The sequence below is a fragment of the Haliotis asinina genome, chromosome 8 (genome assembly GCF_037392515.1).
Source record: "Haliotis asinina isolate JCU_RB_2024 chromosome 8, JCU_Hal_asi_v2, whole genome shotgun sequence".
In the NCBI taxonomy this organism is placed as follows: Eukaryota; Metazoa; Mollusca; class Gastropoda; order Lepetellida; family Haliotidae; genus Haliotis; species Haliotis asinina.
The window spans coordinates 18,401,145-18,418,659 of NC_090287.1; the positions used below are offsets into that span (position 1 = coordinate 18,401,145).

Sequence of the window (17,515 nt, forward strand, 5' to 3'; positions counted from 1 at the left end):
TGCAATAACATAGTAAATGAGAGTTATCTCCCCTAATCTACAGACATATTAAAACAGAAAGGCTGGATGAGCACCAAATGCATATATATCACAGTCTGGCCTGCATCAAATATTTTCTACTATGTCTAGGAAAATCATAATTAATACAGACTTTCACAGCCTTGCATGTCCACTAGCAGGTTGATACTAACTTCAAGATCCTTTCATGTACTGGGTTATAAGTGGTATAGTAATTACCCTAGGTTCACTGGTAGAAATATAGACAAATAATACAAAGGATGTTATTTTCTTGACATTGTCCTTTGAAAATTTTGTGAAAAATCACATGAGTACTTCCTTTCTCTGTCAGTCAATATACATCCAGAATATATGCTGTGGTAATGAAAAATTAACAGATTACTTTTCCTTTCCCGCTGACATAATGTGAAGCTAGTGAATTAACACTTGAGAAAAATGGCCCTTTTCAAATATCATATATTATTGGATAATTTTTGGATGGTAGGTCAATGGGATAGCACTACACAGCGATGGCAGCAGGTGAAAGGGATTTCTGATAAAAATCAACTAGGGGTCCAGAAGCCACAAACTACCAACAATTGATTTGCACTGAAATCCACGCATTTCTGCGGATTTGCAGAAAATTACCATCCCTGACTACAAAACCACCACAAGTCTGGACTGTTCCAAACAGTCACACACACACTCGCATGAAAAGCTTATTCATCATTATTTATTATCTATTGTTAAAGATCATCTACCCAAAAGTCTGTGCAAGAATTGTTTGTATAAATAAAAAGCCAAGATAAAAGCTGTGCTTCTCATTTTCTACATTTTTGTGTACTTTTTTGAGTGTGGGGAATTAAACCCCGGTCTTCAGTGTGACAAAGCAATGACTCACATGACTACCCGGGAACTGCCTTTGTTACTTTAAAGCTTCCAAACATGCTGTACCAGGGGGAACAAGCCATAGATCTGATCTTGCCAAATGATGGCAAATAGATGTTCTGAGTTATTCAAAAAGGAAGTAAAAGGAACAGTTTTGTGTTCAAGTATAATACTGAAACAGAACAGATAATTGTAGATAATTGTAGGAAAATATTATGTGATGGTGACTTGCATGCAACACTGTCGTCTATATATGGTAGTGTCTACAGTGCATCCAGTCAAGAAAGTGACCTCTAGATGAGAAGCAATATAACAATGTCATTAGCAAATCCTAAAAAATTATATAGTTCTGAAAGACATCAAAGCATATCTCAAGCCTGTTGTAAACAAATCAACTCCTACTTCAATATAATTTCATTTGCACATGTGCAAAGAATGCTTTCCACTACAAGTCACAGATATAAGTGAATCTGCATTCATCACAGCTGTTTTGGATGACAAACTAACAAGGGCAACATCTGTGGCATCACATTTGACTTTTCTACTGAAATCATATATATGTTATGTACTCAGTGAAACAGCTGTCTTGTCTCTGTCAGCGTGGTCACTATTGGTTACTCAATGTCACACTGATTCAAGCGAGACTGAACAGGACTTGTCATCACTGTGGCGTGCCCATGTGCTCCTGACTGAAGGATCTGTGACAGGGTTGCTGTAGCATATGGGAGTGCTCTCCCTTTGAATGTGATGGAGCCTATTGTCGGTCAACTGAAGGTAGTGTGTAGGAGAACAGATTCTTGGACTTGGACTGAGCCTGAAGCAAACACATCCATTATTATAACATACTCCTTTCAGTCTGGACCAAACAATCCGATGACTAATGAAATGTGCTTTGACCCACACAACTGGGATTGTTAACATAACATGCAATAAACCATCTTAGTCTCTCACAAGCAATTCTCACTTGGGTCTTCACAGGTGTGTTACTTTTAAAATGTTTGTCCTCACCTTGTGTGGTTTGAATGTATTAACATTATTGATAGCTGGAAATATGGATCCCCCAGTTGGACCCTCAAAGTTCTTGTATGCTGGCATGGAAGTGCTGTGGTATGTGGGGTTGTATGAGGGGTGGTGCATCGTCACTCGAGGCAGCAGCCCAGTGTGGTTTGGATATTGCTGGCTTTCTGCATAGCGCCGTAGATTTTGGTGTCGTTGTCGCTAGAAACAAGATAAAAAGATTTGTTTACATATCAATTTAATCATGTTCCATTAAAACGTCATTAACCTCTATGACGAGAAACCATTAACAAATATATATGGTTAATAGTATGCACATACTTTATACACAGGAGACACTAGAAAACGTAGAGTTCCTGCAGTCTTGTCTTGAAAATAGTGTATATTATACTGGACAATCTGGTATGCCATTTACTAGTTTGGAAGATTTAAACAGAAGTATCAAGCATGAAAAAAACCCCACAGAACATGTCAAGTGATGTCAGAGGAGATGTACCATTTCCAGACCCAAGAAAATAATTACTCCCTTTTATTACCAGTCTGTTACCTCATTGAGATTGTGAAGGATTATATATTACATTGTGAGTGCAGCACCTAAACAATACACAGGATCTAAAACAGGTCACCTTTGAAACAAACAAAGGAATACCCTTCCACCCAAAATTAAAAAGATTTTCTTGCAATCTGTATATGTTGTTGTTGAAATGAGACTATTTCAATATTGGTTTACAGATTTCTGCTTTTATGAAAATAGGCCATAAGGCTTGGTAGCTCGTCTAAACTATCGGTATAAAGAGAACATGTTAGCCATGTTTAAAGTCTGACTGGAATTAATGCAATTACTTACTGTGGCAATTACATAGTGACACCATAACTTGGAAACTACCTAGTTTCAGAATGAAAAATTTGAAATTTCAGAAGAAATGTTAAAAGTATGGTAACACGAGAGAGCTAGTAAAAAAGATCAAGTTTCAGAATTTTTCCAAAAATAATCTGTAAACCAAAGACTAAACAGAGTCAGCTGCACATGGCAACACACTACACATGAAAGTTACAGGGAAGAGGTTAGTTTGATGTTCATTTCCAGTGCTTCAAGCAATGTGAATTTCAAATGGAGATACAAAGCACCCTTCACCATCAGTACACAAATTCACCCATGCAATGAAATATACACATCTCAAAAACAGTTGTGATTTGGCTGCAAAACAGTTGCTTGTCAGGCAGTGTTAGAAAGCATGTTGCCTAGGTTCTATATACCCTGGATGCCATATTTTGGTTAACCCAAACTCCTTGCTCTTATTAGTTCTCAAGGAACACAATCGGATATTCTTGTCTGATATACCAAGACTTTGTTTGGTTATCCTCACAAGTTCCCGAAGAGACGAGTCATATTGAAGTAGACTATACTGAGATTGCATCACCACCTGACGAGCAAGATTTTCTCAGCCTTGTAAATATGTGAGTGAATTAGAGACAAGAGCCCTGGGCTATGGCTTCCTTTAAAGTCTGAGAACTCCATACACTCAGCTTATATCATCAAATTATCCTATCTCAAACAATCTTTATTCAAGACTTTTAACAATAATCCTCGTGAATAAATATTCGGAAGTTTGGCAAAATATCATGACAACTACTGGTGTGTTTATGACCTTTCATTCTGGAATCAAACTGTGAAAATACCACTATCAACAGAAATCCACTTAATAAACTGTCCATGCTAAACTATGTGGAATTAACACACTCACCTCAACAAGAAAACGAAAACCAAACCAAGAGTGCACGACAAGCACCTGCTAAGGCTGTCCCCAACCACTGCCCCACATACCTTTTTTTTATGCCTAAAGGCAGCCCATATACTAGTCTCACTGTCAGAGGTACTCTCTTGGGGCACCTCTAGTTTGGGGGCCTGTGGCTCACGATATGACTTGGCGCCACCTACCCGCCCTTTGGTTGGGTTGGACTGTGCTTTGGTTGCTCGTATAGGGTACATCACAACTTCAGAAGGCCGCTCATCTTGTAGGACAGGTTCCTTCTTTTTATCAGCTATGGTTTCCACTGTCTCATGGTCTCGTTCTTTTTCTCGATCTCTATCTCTTTCTCGATCTCTGTCCCGATCTCTTTCTCGGTCTCTTTCTCGGTCCCTTTCTCGTTCTCTTTCTCGGTCTCGATGGGGGCGCTCATGGCCATCATATTTCTTTCCCTCATCTCTACGGCGAGTCTGAGTAAGTGCCGCAGCTCGTCTGTCTGCATCCCTACAACACGAACCAAATACTTTACTTGATTTATTTACAGGCTATGCACTGTACTGCTGTACTGCTTTACTGCTGTGACTGACTGCTTCTGACCAAAAGAATTTAAAAAAAAAAAAAAAAAAAAAAAAAATGAAGAGTCTCCATGAACATATAACATGTGAGTTTACTCCAAAAGCCGAAGCCCCATTGGGGGATTTCCACATGAAGTTGGTTAGTCAAAGTTGAATTCTACTCATATCCTTCATGCAAGAAATATGTTCGAGGAAGACTGTAATAACATATAAAATATGGGGAAAAACAGTCTTCATAAACATATTTTAGAAGCATTTGTAAGACCTGCTTGCCCAATGGCCTGGGATGAGTTATTTTTATCACACACTGCCAGCTTCTCATATTCACCTGCCCCACAGTTGGCTTACAATTTAGACATGTACATGAAGATATTTAGCATATTTAAGGATAATAAATCATTATTGATTCACTCGTAAAAATATGATGAATTCCAATTGCATGATAAACGTCGCTTGTCAAACCTAATTTTTTTGAGGGCAGGTAAATTCTGGCTCATCTAACCAACCCTGTGGTCTGGCTAAAATTTTTGGGAATTTCAGACCCTGATTTTGGAGTAAATCCTACTTTTCACCTTTAAACAGAGCACAGAGATAAGGACAAAAATCAAACTTACCTCAATTCTTTGAAATACTCATGTTGGATGGCACGTCGTGCGGAGACCCGATCATCAGGATCATATGTACACATCTTGTTGATGAGTTCTATGGCCTCCTGGGATACATGGGGTAGAAATCGCTGGATACCTGTGCCCTGCTTCTGGGGGAAGTTGAAACTGATACCACGCGATCTGAAAATATGCAGCATTACAATATTAAAACCTGGTCATGGTCTTCAACTCAATTGGACAGTTTGACCTTGTGATCAGCAATATTCTAGCAATATCTGTCAGAATGCCTTATCCAGACACATGCACTGTACTGGGTATACCCATGTGGTATAATAAACATCTGGGCAATATTCACTGTTATAGCTTTGTCTGGAGCCAGGTTCCAGTGATACCATGTTAAAATGGGATGAGAGAGATTAGGTGGTCTGAAAATGGTCATCCATCTGAAATGTAGGCAAGGTGGAAAAAGGCATATTTATCATGGTGGCAAATAAGAGAAGAGTGTAGGTATTGTGGCAAAGCAGGCAGTTTATCATTATAAAGCAGTCATCCAATAAGATAAGAGACACGAAGGTGGCCACATCCATCAGAAATGTAGGTATAGTGGCAAAGGGTAGTATATAACATAATAGACTGGATAAAGTAGGCATCCAATAAGATTAGAGACATGAAGGTGACCACATCCTTCAGAAAGGTAGGTATAGTGCCAAAGGGTAGTATGTATCATAATAGACTGGATTAAGTAGTCATCCAATAGGATAACAGACATGAAGGTGGCCACATCCTTCAGAAATGTAGGTATAGTGGCAAAGGGTAGTATGTATCATAATAGACTGGATAAAGTAGTCATCCAATAAGATAACAGACACAAAGGTGGTCACATCATTCAGAACAGTAGGTATAGTGGCAAAGGGTAGTATATATCATAACAGACTGGATAATATGCACATGATTAGTGATGACACTCCTGTATAGAAATGTGATCTGGATCAGAAAAAAGCGATTGAATGCATGAGCCAGGATGAATCCAGAAGTGCAACACCCCACCCACCCCTGAGGATCATTTCCCCTAACCTTTGAACTTCAGGATCTATGTACACTAACACATCCACCCCGATCTCCAAAATCTAGGATCTGTACCTGATGAGCATTTATCCATGCCATCAGCACATAATGACCCAATCTGAAGAAGGTCACGTGATGTGATGGAACACATTATTAGTCATACCAATGCTATATATTATCATAACAATCTAAAACAAGTATCCCACTTGGGCTGGGCTGCAACGATTCACCCAGTACCGGATTCAATTCGAGTTTTGATATTGGACCCTTGATTCAGCCCTTTGTTATTTGAATCTTCATATAAGTGAAAACATCAGATTTCATTGTAAACTTGGTCATGTCTAACAACAATTCTCATTAAATAATTAGCTTGGAGTCAACCAATCATGTTTCACCTTAATTCAGCATTCAAAACTCCTGAAGTTGGAGTCAAAATAATGTTCTGACTGTGTGGAAATAATTTAAACAGGTATTCAAATATCAAATCAAGATAGTGATAATGGTTATCAAAATCAAAATGAATCATTGCAGCTCCGTTTCTTACAATTATTATACTCACATGTAGCATAATACACTAACCATGGTGAAGCACATGTTTGATGGTCAGTGCATAGATGCACACTGACATATCAACAAGCAATAATTGTGTAATGTTCAGTAATACTGCACAGTATCATATCACAGAAAACACTAATAAGACCCATATACCATATCATGTATGGATTCAAACCCAGATAATGGGGATGGCTAGCAAACACATGTACTACTATGCTATCACAAACAGGTCAAACTTCTATGCATTAGGAAACTATAGCATGATTTACTGTAGTAGTATGTGTCTTGTTCATATTCAGCATCTAGCATGAAAACAGTCATCTGGAGGCAAGAACAAAACATACTGCAAGCTTTGAATTGGACAGACACAAAAGAGGCAGTTACAATACAAAGCAAAGCTATTAACAATTTTTTTACTAAACATTGTCCATAATCTTATGATTTGTATCTCTATTAGATCATTACCATATTTGCGTCCTAAGTCAGATTATCACCAAACTTCAGACTTTCCCCTTTGCGGTCAACTATACATAATTAGTTGTACACACAATAGCACCATCTGTTCATGAATGGCTTGAAAGCATCCTTTCTTTCTGACATGTGCATGGGGCATCCCTCAGTACTTGAATGTAGTAGTTATTCTTTTAGTCTGTTCAGAATTGACAGTTAGTCTTCTATTACCAGTTTATAGTTGGCATTATTATGTTGAGCTGTTTAGGTCTTTTGGACCAATCAGCAGTGTAGCCAGTTTAAGGTGCAGTAGAGGTGGAGGTTTTGAGAGAAATATAAGCTTTCCTTTCAAATACATGGACACTGTATTTTGTATGCTGGAATTGAGAGAAAGTAAGTGTAAAGTGTTGGCAATATCTGCAACCAGAAATTTTTGTTTACCAAAGCATGATATTCAAAATGGACAAATTTCAAAACCTTGCAGGACAACAGTCAACATTCTTACACATTTCATTTGACTGTAATGTTCTCAATTGTCACTGTTGTGACAAATAAACACTATCTACATGGTTAAGACTCAAATCACGTGAAATAATACACTTGGGTTTTATTTAAATGGTTAAAATCAATATAACACTGGCTGGCGACATGTTTCAGTATTTATGAAAAGTACTTCAGTCTGCACCCAATATTCATGCCTTATGTTCACCTCAGAGTGGACTTACTGCAGCTCTGTTTTGTTGGTGTTGCAAGCTCTCACTATCTACATATATCAATTCTGCAAATGTTAAGGTCAGGAAAGGGAGAGAACTAGGAGGGAGAACTTCCATAGCTGCTTATGAAAGAAAATATGCTTGGAACACTTCAAAGGAATGTGCTCATCATTCAACTCTTTCAATGTTGTAACTGCCATTAATTAAAACCAGTTAACTGCTGCTGATATTATACATCTTGTCATCCTCTAAATACAGTGTCTCAACCGAATTAATCAGGCATTAAAATTATGACAAAGAAACCTGATGCAAGCAGGATAGCAATCTTTGAATTCAGCCCTGTATACTCTCATGTTACATGTGACCTGTACCCAGAAAAAATGTGCAAATAAAAAACCCCCCAAAAAACCCATTATGACAAAGAAAGGATCATGAATTGTTAGGTGCTGTTCTTACACCATTTTCACTATGGTCTGGTTAGAAGTGTGGTGTCCCTCGCTGTGATATTGCTGGAATATTGCTAAAAGTAGAGCAGAATCCAACTCATTCACTCACTCACTCACTTTACTAGAGTGTGGTGTCCCCGCTATGATATTGCTGGAAGATTGGTAAAATCGGCATAAAACCCAACTGTCTCACTCAATCACTTTACTAAGAGTGATTTGTAATGCAAGAATAGCAACAGTGAACACATCTGACAGAAGAAACACAATACAAAGACGCTATGGTTTAATCACTGAGGTACCTAGCTCCTCTTGAGCGACTGCGAGAAAACAAAATGTATCAATACTTGTTAGTACAGTTTTTCACACAAATCCATAACAGGTTTTCATTGTACTGATGATCAATAGCTACACACATTAGCCTGTTGTCATCAGCTGTGGCTTTAGATCTGCCTTCATTACACTTTAATGTGGGAAATTCTTACTTTTAACTTGGATGCATTAACATCAGTTACAAAACTGACAGTGTGAATAGTTAATCGAAATCATGACTTAGCATTTCTTTTGTTGATTTCTAAATTGTTTTGTGTTTTACATTTTCACAAAAGGTAACTAGGCCTCTGTTTATTTGGACAGGAAAATAGAAACATTACACAGTATTATTTACATCTATTTACATATATAGCAACAGTGTAGTGATGAGCTAGATAAATGGTACCTACTTCTTCATTTTCTTTAGCACACAGCTTTCTGGTGTACCCATAATGTCATGGATCTTTGCAATCTGGTCAACTTCATTAGAGCCAGGAAACAAGGGATGAAGACTGAAAAATAATCATGTTAATATACTGATGGAAACAAATAAGGGAACATATGAAAGAATAAGTGTTCCACTCCCTATTCCGAGATTTTCACCCACAGTGCAATACAAAACATGCAAAGAAACCTGGCAGAGGATATAGGAACACTGTACTTTGATGGTTCTGTTTGTTAGTTGTTCATTAATAGTCCGGCTATAAATGACAGAGGTCTGTAAATAATCTGCCAGTGATCAATATCATGAGCACTAATCCAAGTCAACGAGAATGACCACCTGATTCCGCTACTTGCCTTTAATGACAAGCATGGGCTACTGGAGACCACTTCTAACCCACAGTTTCTACATGGGTGTACTTTCATGTGTTCTGTTATTCAGACTTACTGTATGCATGGCAATTTACCAGATGGTTTGTAACAGTAAAGGGCATTCTAGCCATACGGCAGTGGTCTGTAATTAATCAAGTCTGGACCAGAAAATCCATTGATCAATATCATGAGCATCAATTTAATCAATTGGGAATGGAAGATGTGTCAACCAAGTCAGTGAGCCTTACCACCCAATCCCATTAATCGCCTTTTACAAAAAGATGAAGATCACATTCTAACCCAGATCTTCATGGGTAGCTCATAACTGTTGAATTATAATTTGTGATCTTCATGGAAAGTTGGATAGGATTCGGATAATTACCTCAGAATCTCGAAGAAGACACATCCCACACTCCACATGTCCATCTTGAATGTGTAGTAGCCATCAGTCAGCAGACACTCTGGGGCACGGTACCTAAAGGGAACAAACACTGAGTGAGTGAGTTTAGTTAACGCCGCTTTCAACAGTATTTATCATGACAGGGCTTCACACATTGTACCCATGTGAGGAACTGAAGGAAGTGGGTCTTCAAGCAAATGCTTTAACTATTAGGCTACCCCAAAGAGAATTTTGTGTCCACATTCTATCCAGACTTTGATAATCAATTTTAAGTGCACAGTTCACGTTATTGAATACACTGAAGTGTATATTTCATCTGCTGCAACATACCCATTGTCCTTCCTTGTTTATACATAGAAACTCCATGGCCATTCACTAAAGTAAATTCCTAATGTCATATTCAGTGTACAGTAATCGTGGAACTAACACTGTCACAATAAAATCAATAGCTTCATGTTAAAAAAAGAAGTAGCATTTAATACTTATATTTTAAAACTGTAAAAGACTACTTTATCACATTCCTAGTATCATTTGCAGACAATAAATATTTCAGTTTATTAATAAATCACATGATATAATGTCAAGTGATCCTGTAGTAAGTCTGGAAACGTTTTCAAGGTACTGTCTTAGGTACTCTGAATACGATATCATGCTGATAAATTAGGAAAACTGACTCGTGAGATATTTGGGGCTTTGGCTCAGCCCCACACAGAAACTTGCATTCCATGTACTGTCTCTTTAGGACTAGAGAAAGGTATCCTAGAGATTGTATGTGAACAGCTGAGAGATAAGAGTATGTATTTTATAGTGTGATGACAGCCTGATACTACAATGATGTAAAACTGTTTGAGTAAAGTACTGACAGAAGTAGAAAAAGACTGTTTTTAGGCTGTTACTCTGTATCCCATAAATATGCACACCTGCAAATAGAGTGTTGAAATAACTCACTTCGGCCTAACTGAGCATTCAGTGGGATGCATAAGAGGATATCCAGAAAAGCATAATTACTCGTAAAATTGCAAAATGTAAAAAAAAAACCCGACTAGCAGCTGAAAACAATAGATCAGGCTATAGATGGCAGAAAGTCAACTCCCCTAGCATGAAATGCATGCTCTGCCTACTGGTGCAAGGGGTCATCTCAAAGATATTTTGTGCTTTTTCTTGTGTTGAATATATCTCCTTTATAGATTAACATCTTCTGTGTCTTTCTTCAATGATGTTTATTTTAACATATGTAAAAGAATAGGATGCCTATAGAAATGCATCGTATTAAATGTCTCAAAATACATAGGTGGCATAACCACCCGAAGATCAAAGGACTGGATATTGTTATGTATGTTAGGACCTACTTCTACAGTCTGTTTGATTCCACTTGCTGTTCTACCAGCAAGAGGCCCCCCTCGTACAAAATAGTGAAAGGTGACAAGAAAATGATATCGTTTGTCAAACAACTTTTTTATTCGGGAGTCCCAAATTATGAGACACTCATATGAGACAATTATGAGACAACTCATCGGAGTTGGTCTGTTGATTTCATGTGGCTGTGCAAAATTTGGTTTTGTTGCAATTATTAGATTTTGTGTTAGTAAGCAATTGATTGGTCTCAAATGGAATCAAACGGACTGTACCTCACTACTTAGCTGATATCCATATCCCACTGCCTGACCCCAACCATCGTCTCTTTCACCAGTCCTGATCTTGCTTTTGAGATGACCCCTCCTGTCTGTTTCTCTTTATAATGATAGTGAGTGACTCCATGGTAGCTACATCCTTAATAGTTTCAGCATGAAAGTTACACTCTTTTACGACAGCTATCCTTTATAATGAAGATAAGTTTAATTTGAAAAAAGGCATTCAAAAAGTGCCCTTTGTAACACAATATCTTCGCACAGTAATATGATAAAACTATGGTCTGTTCCAAACATGTCGCTTTGGAAAAATCTGCATAGCTCATTTCTGCACTAATCTCTGCTCAGTGAAGTCCTTTTTTACATTTCCTATCTCCCTTCCACTGGAACTGTAGTTAGGCCTAAATTACTTTAACATATATTTCACACTTTCACATATCAGTCACATAAATTGTAGAGATAAACTGCAACCATCGTGAGGCGATCCGTCCTACCTGTTTTTTTCATGGTGATAGTGAGACTCCATAGTAGCTGCACCCCAATAGTTTCATAATGTAAAATATTATTGACAGCTGTTGTTTATAATGAAACTAAGATTAATTTCAAAATGGACATTTAAATTGTGCCCTTTATAATACAATATCATCTCACAATAATTTGCATAAAGCCATGGTCTGTCCCAAATAAGTCGCTTTGGACTTTTAAAAAATTCACATTGCTCATTTCTGCACTAATCTCTCCTCAGTAAGGTCCTGTTTGCACGTTTCCTATCTCCCTGCCACTGGAACCGTAGTTAGGCCGAACTGACTTTAACAGATATTTCACACTTTCGCATATCAACTACATAAACTGTAGAGATAAATGTGAAAAAACACTTTTTTTTATTTCCTACAATAGTTCAGTTAATGACACACTCAGCAATGTTACAAACATATGGTGGCAGTTTGCTACAGACATATGGTGGCAGTCTGTAAATAATTAAGTCTCGACCAGACAATCCAGTGGTCAACAGCATGAGCACTGTATGTAAAGAGGAAGAGTATACGAGGAAGATGGAGAACTACATTTTGTGTTTACCCTGCAATGATTGGGTACCTGCTAGGATGGGATTCTAATGTGCTTGTAAAACTTCACTATCATAGAACTCACACCAAACATGAAATATACCTATATGACTCGAAAATTATGCTCACCATCTCAGACACTGAAATATCTTTAGACTAAATAACCCCAGTGCTCCAGAACATCTAAATGAAAAGCCTCAACATTATAAGTTATCACATCATGTTCACATCACATCAAATCCGGCTCGGGGAATATAACCTTACTCGGGACTGATAAAACCCAATATTTCCCTCAACACGATGTGATAACACATTTATCCAGTTGAATGTTTTCACTAAATCAAAACAAAACAACCTGCAACACAACGCGTTTCACTGCTGCCATGTTGACACCAGCTGATCGTTTGACCTCAATGCACCACACACTACTAAAGGCTTGTCGACGCACGCTTAAGCTTTTCTCACTTCGCATTGTCACCAAGGCGTAGCTTTCGTAGCGCGACTTTCGTAGCATGATTACAGGACTTTTATACTCCCGCTCGTGGATTGTGATGGGTGTACATGGTATTTTATAAGAGTTACGTGGACCAATCAAAACTCGACATTCTTACATAAGGCTAGATAACTAAGTTTATCTGGGTATACCAGCCTGAGTGCATTCTTAACACACTCCTTCATTTCCTCTCCTCACTTGACAAAAGATCCCTATCACACACTTATTACCTCAGCAACTCAAACACATATTGATCACCTCTACCAGAACATGAACTATGGTTTAACAGACACCTAGAGGCAAGAATACAAAGAAATCATGGGTAATTAACTCCAATATTTGCCAAGCTTTTGATACAGTGTAACAATGGACCTACATACAATACAATAATCCATATATTACATGAGGGGCATGACTAGATCAATTATTTACTACAAAAAGTGTCTGTATAATAACAGCATATTACCAAGAGGGTGGTTCTTAAAGGTTTTTTGGCAGTATTCCAGCAATTTCACAGCAGGGGACAGCAAAAATGGGCTTCACTTCACACATAGATGTGGGAAGCGAACTCAGGTGCTCGGCATTGCCAACAAATGCTTTAACTATTAGGCCACCCCACCACCAAGGTGCTACTAGATCAGTTATTCACATAAAAGGATTCATTTCATTACATGACTACAGAATATCAATAAGAGAGTGGTTACAAGCTGATTTTAGAAATATTCCACTGGGACTTTCATCTAGGTAGCACTGAGCTTGACTGAACTGATTTAAGAATTCAAACTCGAACTGAAATGATGAATGCATGTGTTATTCAACAGGCTATCCCATGATCCAGTTGGCAATTCAGTTTGTTTTATGTCATGGTCAGGAATATTCACTGTAATCTAATCTAGGACAATAAAACCAGTGGTTGATGTTAGCAGTATTTGCAATACTTTAGTTTGCCAGTTGGCCATCACCTGCTTGTCCATTTTGTTAAATTCAAATAAAAAAAAAACCACAACAGACTATACTGTTTCCACAAAATCAGATAGCGAAGCATATGGCGCAGAGAGTTTTTATTTATTAAAGACTGGTGTTGACATCCCTATGCGTGAAGTGCTGAAATACTAGGAAGTGAAACTAACTTATTGTAGCATGGTCCTGAGGACTTATTCTAACCATGGGAGATGTCAGCCTTACCATCTTGTGGAGATGTACTCTGTGTATGGTTGTTTAGAGTAAACGCTTCTACAGGAACCAAAATCAGCTAGTTTCAGCAAGTCTTCCTGAAAATACACAGAAAAATCAACGAACTTCAGATAATGGATACAGTATAGGTTTGAAAAATTTACACAAAAGAAAAACTTTCCACTGTAGTAATTAAATTGACAGTGGTCCTCCTATTAATAATAATAATGTGGATTCTTATAGTGTACAATAGTCCACACATCAGTTATGCTAAATGCACTACACATTATTACCCCGACGGAATTGTACTTTCAAAGCTGCTACTAAGCGCGTGGTCCATACATCTGCTTTTTCAGGTACCCATTTAAACAGTTGGGTGGACTGAATGCAATGTGGACGAAGTGCCTTGCCCACTGACACAACACAGTATGAAACCCAGGTCACAAATTTTGGTGTATCTGCTGGGATTTGAACCCAGGTCTTTGGCGTGAGAGGCCAGCACCACTGTGCCCCACACTGTGTTATCACTCATTTCATGACGTGTCAGTCTTGTGGTAGAGTAAAGGTTGCAGTATAGCAGATACCAGAATGCAATAAGCAAGAGTACAGTGTTGAGAAACCCCCAAACTATGAGATTTGAACCATAATTGTCACACTAAGGGGACACAACTTGACACAATGAATGGCTGTTTTTAGACAACCTGCATACCAACAAGCTTAGTGGACATGGTGAACAAGGCTCATTAAATGTTGAATAGTTCCAAAGATTCTGGTAGATAGATATAGATATAAGATATTTATATAGCGCACATATCCATGCACTAGTGCATGCTTGTGGCGCTGGTATTTTTCCCTTGATCACTAGATGTCAATCTCAACAACACATCCTATTTCAATCTCAACACTCTGGGGAGTATACAGCTCTTGCTGCCACTTGGTAATCAGTATATATTTAATACATCTCTACAAAGTGTGTCAACCAAGTCAGTGAGCCTGACTGCCCGATCCTTTTAGTCGCCTATTACGACAAGGATGAGTTACTTGAATACGCGTGTTATTCAACAGGCTATCCCATGATCCAACTGGCAGTTCAGTGTGTTTTATGTCACGGTCAGGAATATTCTAGTCATATCACTGCAATCTAATCTAGGACAATAAAACCAGTGGTTGATGTTATTAGTATTCGCAATACTTTAGGTTGCCAGTTGGCCATCACCTGCAGGTCCTTTTAGTCGCCTATTACGACAAGATTGAGTTACTGAAGGCCAATTCTAACCATGATCTTCACAGGTCTTGGAAAATGAACATACATGAGGAATCTGCAATGAGCACCTAAAAAGTTGATTGTATATACTATTCAATCACACACACATAGTACAGCACAAGGATAACCTTGTGGAATGATTCTGGAATATTTTTACAGGAATCAAACCTTAAGTGAAAATCATAATAATACTCACTTTTATCAGTATATTTTCCGGTTTTACATCTCGATGAAAGATTCCATTCCTAATAAAAAGGATACCACAGCTTGATTGAAATGACATTTTAAACATTAAATTACCACAAGGTTATACAAACATGATTCAGGATATACACTCATTGACATATATGCATAAAAACATCTGGTAGATACATGTATATCCATTACTACATTCCATATATCTAACCAATGGGCACACTGTATTCATATGTTTAACAAGATCATTTGTAATCAAGGATAATTAACATCATAACAACAGCAAAGGATTACTAAACTTAAGACTTAAGACCATAATAAGTAAATTGAATGTCATTAGATGACAATAATTGAGGAGAGGATTCATATATTTATGAGCATGCTGGTTCCAGACTACCAGTCACAAGTGCCACAAACAATACACGTTAAACAATGTGATGGTTAATGTTTCATTGTCATACTTCAAGAGTTTCAAATTAGGTCTGACTTAACAACAGGCATAAACAAGAAGGAACTGCAACATTTTAATGTGTGTATGCATCCGTATTTAATGAAGTTTTATTGATTATGTTAAACTGTCATACTCAACCTGCGTTATCTGATTTAATATTACAATCATTTTGAAGTGGATACAGAAAAATAATATTCATACTGTAACCTAACCCTGGTTCCTGAATTCTCCATCATTGAAATTCAAAAGCAGAACAGTGTATAAATGTTTCATGACAGTATATTGTACATAATGCTGTTCAACCAATGGTACACCTGAGACACAGAAAGGATTCTCAAAGGCTGCAATGATATAACTAGAATATTGCTCAATGGTGAAGATATCAGTGCCAATGCCATAGAATACCCAGTATCAATTACCTGCCAAAAGGACTCTATTTGCAAAAAATGAAAAAATATGAGTAATAGTGGATAACAGAATAAGTGAGTGAGTTTAATTTTATGCAGCACTCAGCAATATTCCAGATATATGGTGGCGGTGTGTAAATATTCAGTCTGGACCAGACAAGCCACTTAGTCACCTCTTACAAGAAGCATGTATTACTGAACATCAGATCCCAATCTTCACGCGTTTAATGGATGACAGAAGATCAGAGGCAACACTGTGTTCATGTAAGTATGAACATGTCCTGCCCAGCCGGCATCACATGCCACACACACAGCTTGCATAAGAAAGGAAATATGTGTTTGTCTGAGAATATCCACTCTATAGAATCGTAAATGTGTTGTGAAACCAGTGATCTAAAATCATTCTGTATGGCATATTCCAACATGTTCTAACGTGAAACATGACCTGTAGGAATGTCCTGTATACGCACGATACGTGTCACTTGATACTCTGTGATCCACATACAAGTTTGAACATGCATGTTTGATTTTTGTAATATTTTGCAAACTGGTCAAAAAAAACAAAAAAACACATGAAAGTGGTATGGGCCTTAAGGAAACAACCAAACACGTTAATGTTGAGAACAGGTTTAGATCTTAATCAACATCTTTGCATAATAATAATAATAATATTTACAGTTCCATCACCAATATTTCAGCCATGTTCTGACTTCAAAGTTAAAAATTAACAATAAAACATGAACTTGAGCATGAAAGGAAATTTGTTTTCCTATTAAGTCAAAAGTTTCACAAGGACAAATTGAATTTGTACCACAAAGAGAATGTTTTGATGTTTTCAGAGCTACCCTAGGACATGGGTCACGGAACAACCCTCATTGCACAGATATGTCCTCCACTAATGCCTGTTCTCATATTTCAGGACTAAACTGTCTTCATGGACACAGAATTCTTCTCTCTCTGATTGCCATCAGCACATCATGTATTCATGACTGCGCTCTTCTTTCTTGGTCTGAGATCTGACCAATATGTGAAACCATATTTGTGAAACTGAGACAATAAGCAGTGTGTTTGATAAGTCAAGGATTAAATATTTAGATATACCATGGCTCTTCTATGTACGCTCATAGAGTATTCCAAAAATTCCTATCCCAGGACTTGATGCCATGTCGAAATTTGACATGTGATCAAACAGTATAGACTTCAGCCTCTGAGCTAGCAAGGAAATATGTGAGTGAGTTGGATTTGACACCACATTT

At 37.7% G+C, this 17,515-nt stretch overlaps 1 protein-coding gene across 2 annotated transcripts in view; it reads right to left on the reverse strand.

The window, feature by feature from the left end:
- Positions 1 to 841: 841 nt before the first annotated feature.
- LOC137295123 (MAPK/MAK/MRK overlapping kinase-like) overlaps positions 842 to 17,515 on the reverse strand; it is a 50,943-nt gene continuing 34,269 nt past the window's right edge. Inside the window, exons 6-14 of one of the 2 annotated variants that reach the window (XM_067826445.1) lie at positions 15,403 to 15,451; positions 13,955 to 14,040; positions 9,567 to 9,659; positions 8,782 to 8,883; positions 8,362 to 8,379; positions 4,840 to 5,013; positions 3,842 to 4,154; positions 1,894 to 2,103; positions 842 to 1,699 (exon numbers count right to left, since the gene is read on the reverse strand). In XM_067826445.1, coding sequence (XP_067682546.1) covers positions 1,640 to 1,699; positions 1,894 to 2,103; positions 3,842 to 4,154; positions 4,840 to 5,013; positions 8,362 to 8,379; positions 8,782 to 8,883; positions 9,567 to 9,659; positions 13,955 to 14,040; positions 15,403 to 15,451 — 1,105 coding nt within the window. In that variant the 3' untranslated portion in view covers positions 842 to 1,639. The remainder of the gene's footprint in view (positions 1,700 to 1,893; positions 2,104 to 3,841; positions 4,155 to 4,839; positions 5,014 to 8,361; positions 8,380 to 8,781; positions 8,884 to 9,566; positions 9,660 to 13,954; positions 14,041 to 15,402; positions 15,452 to 17,515) is intronic. The other variant, XM_067826446.1, reaches the window with a different exon arrangement.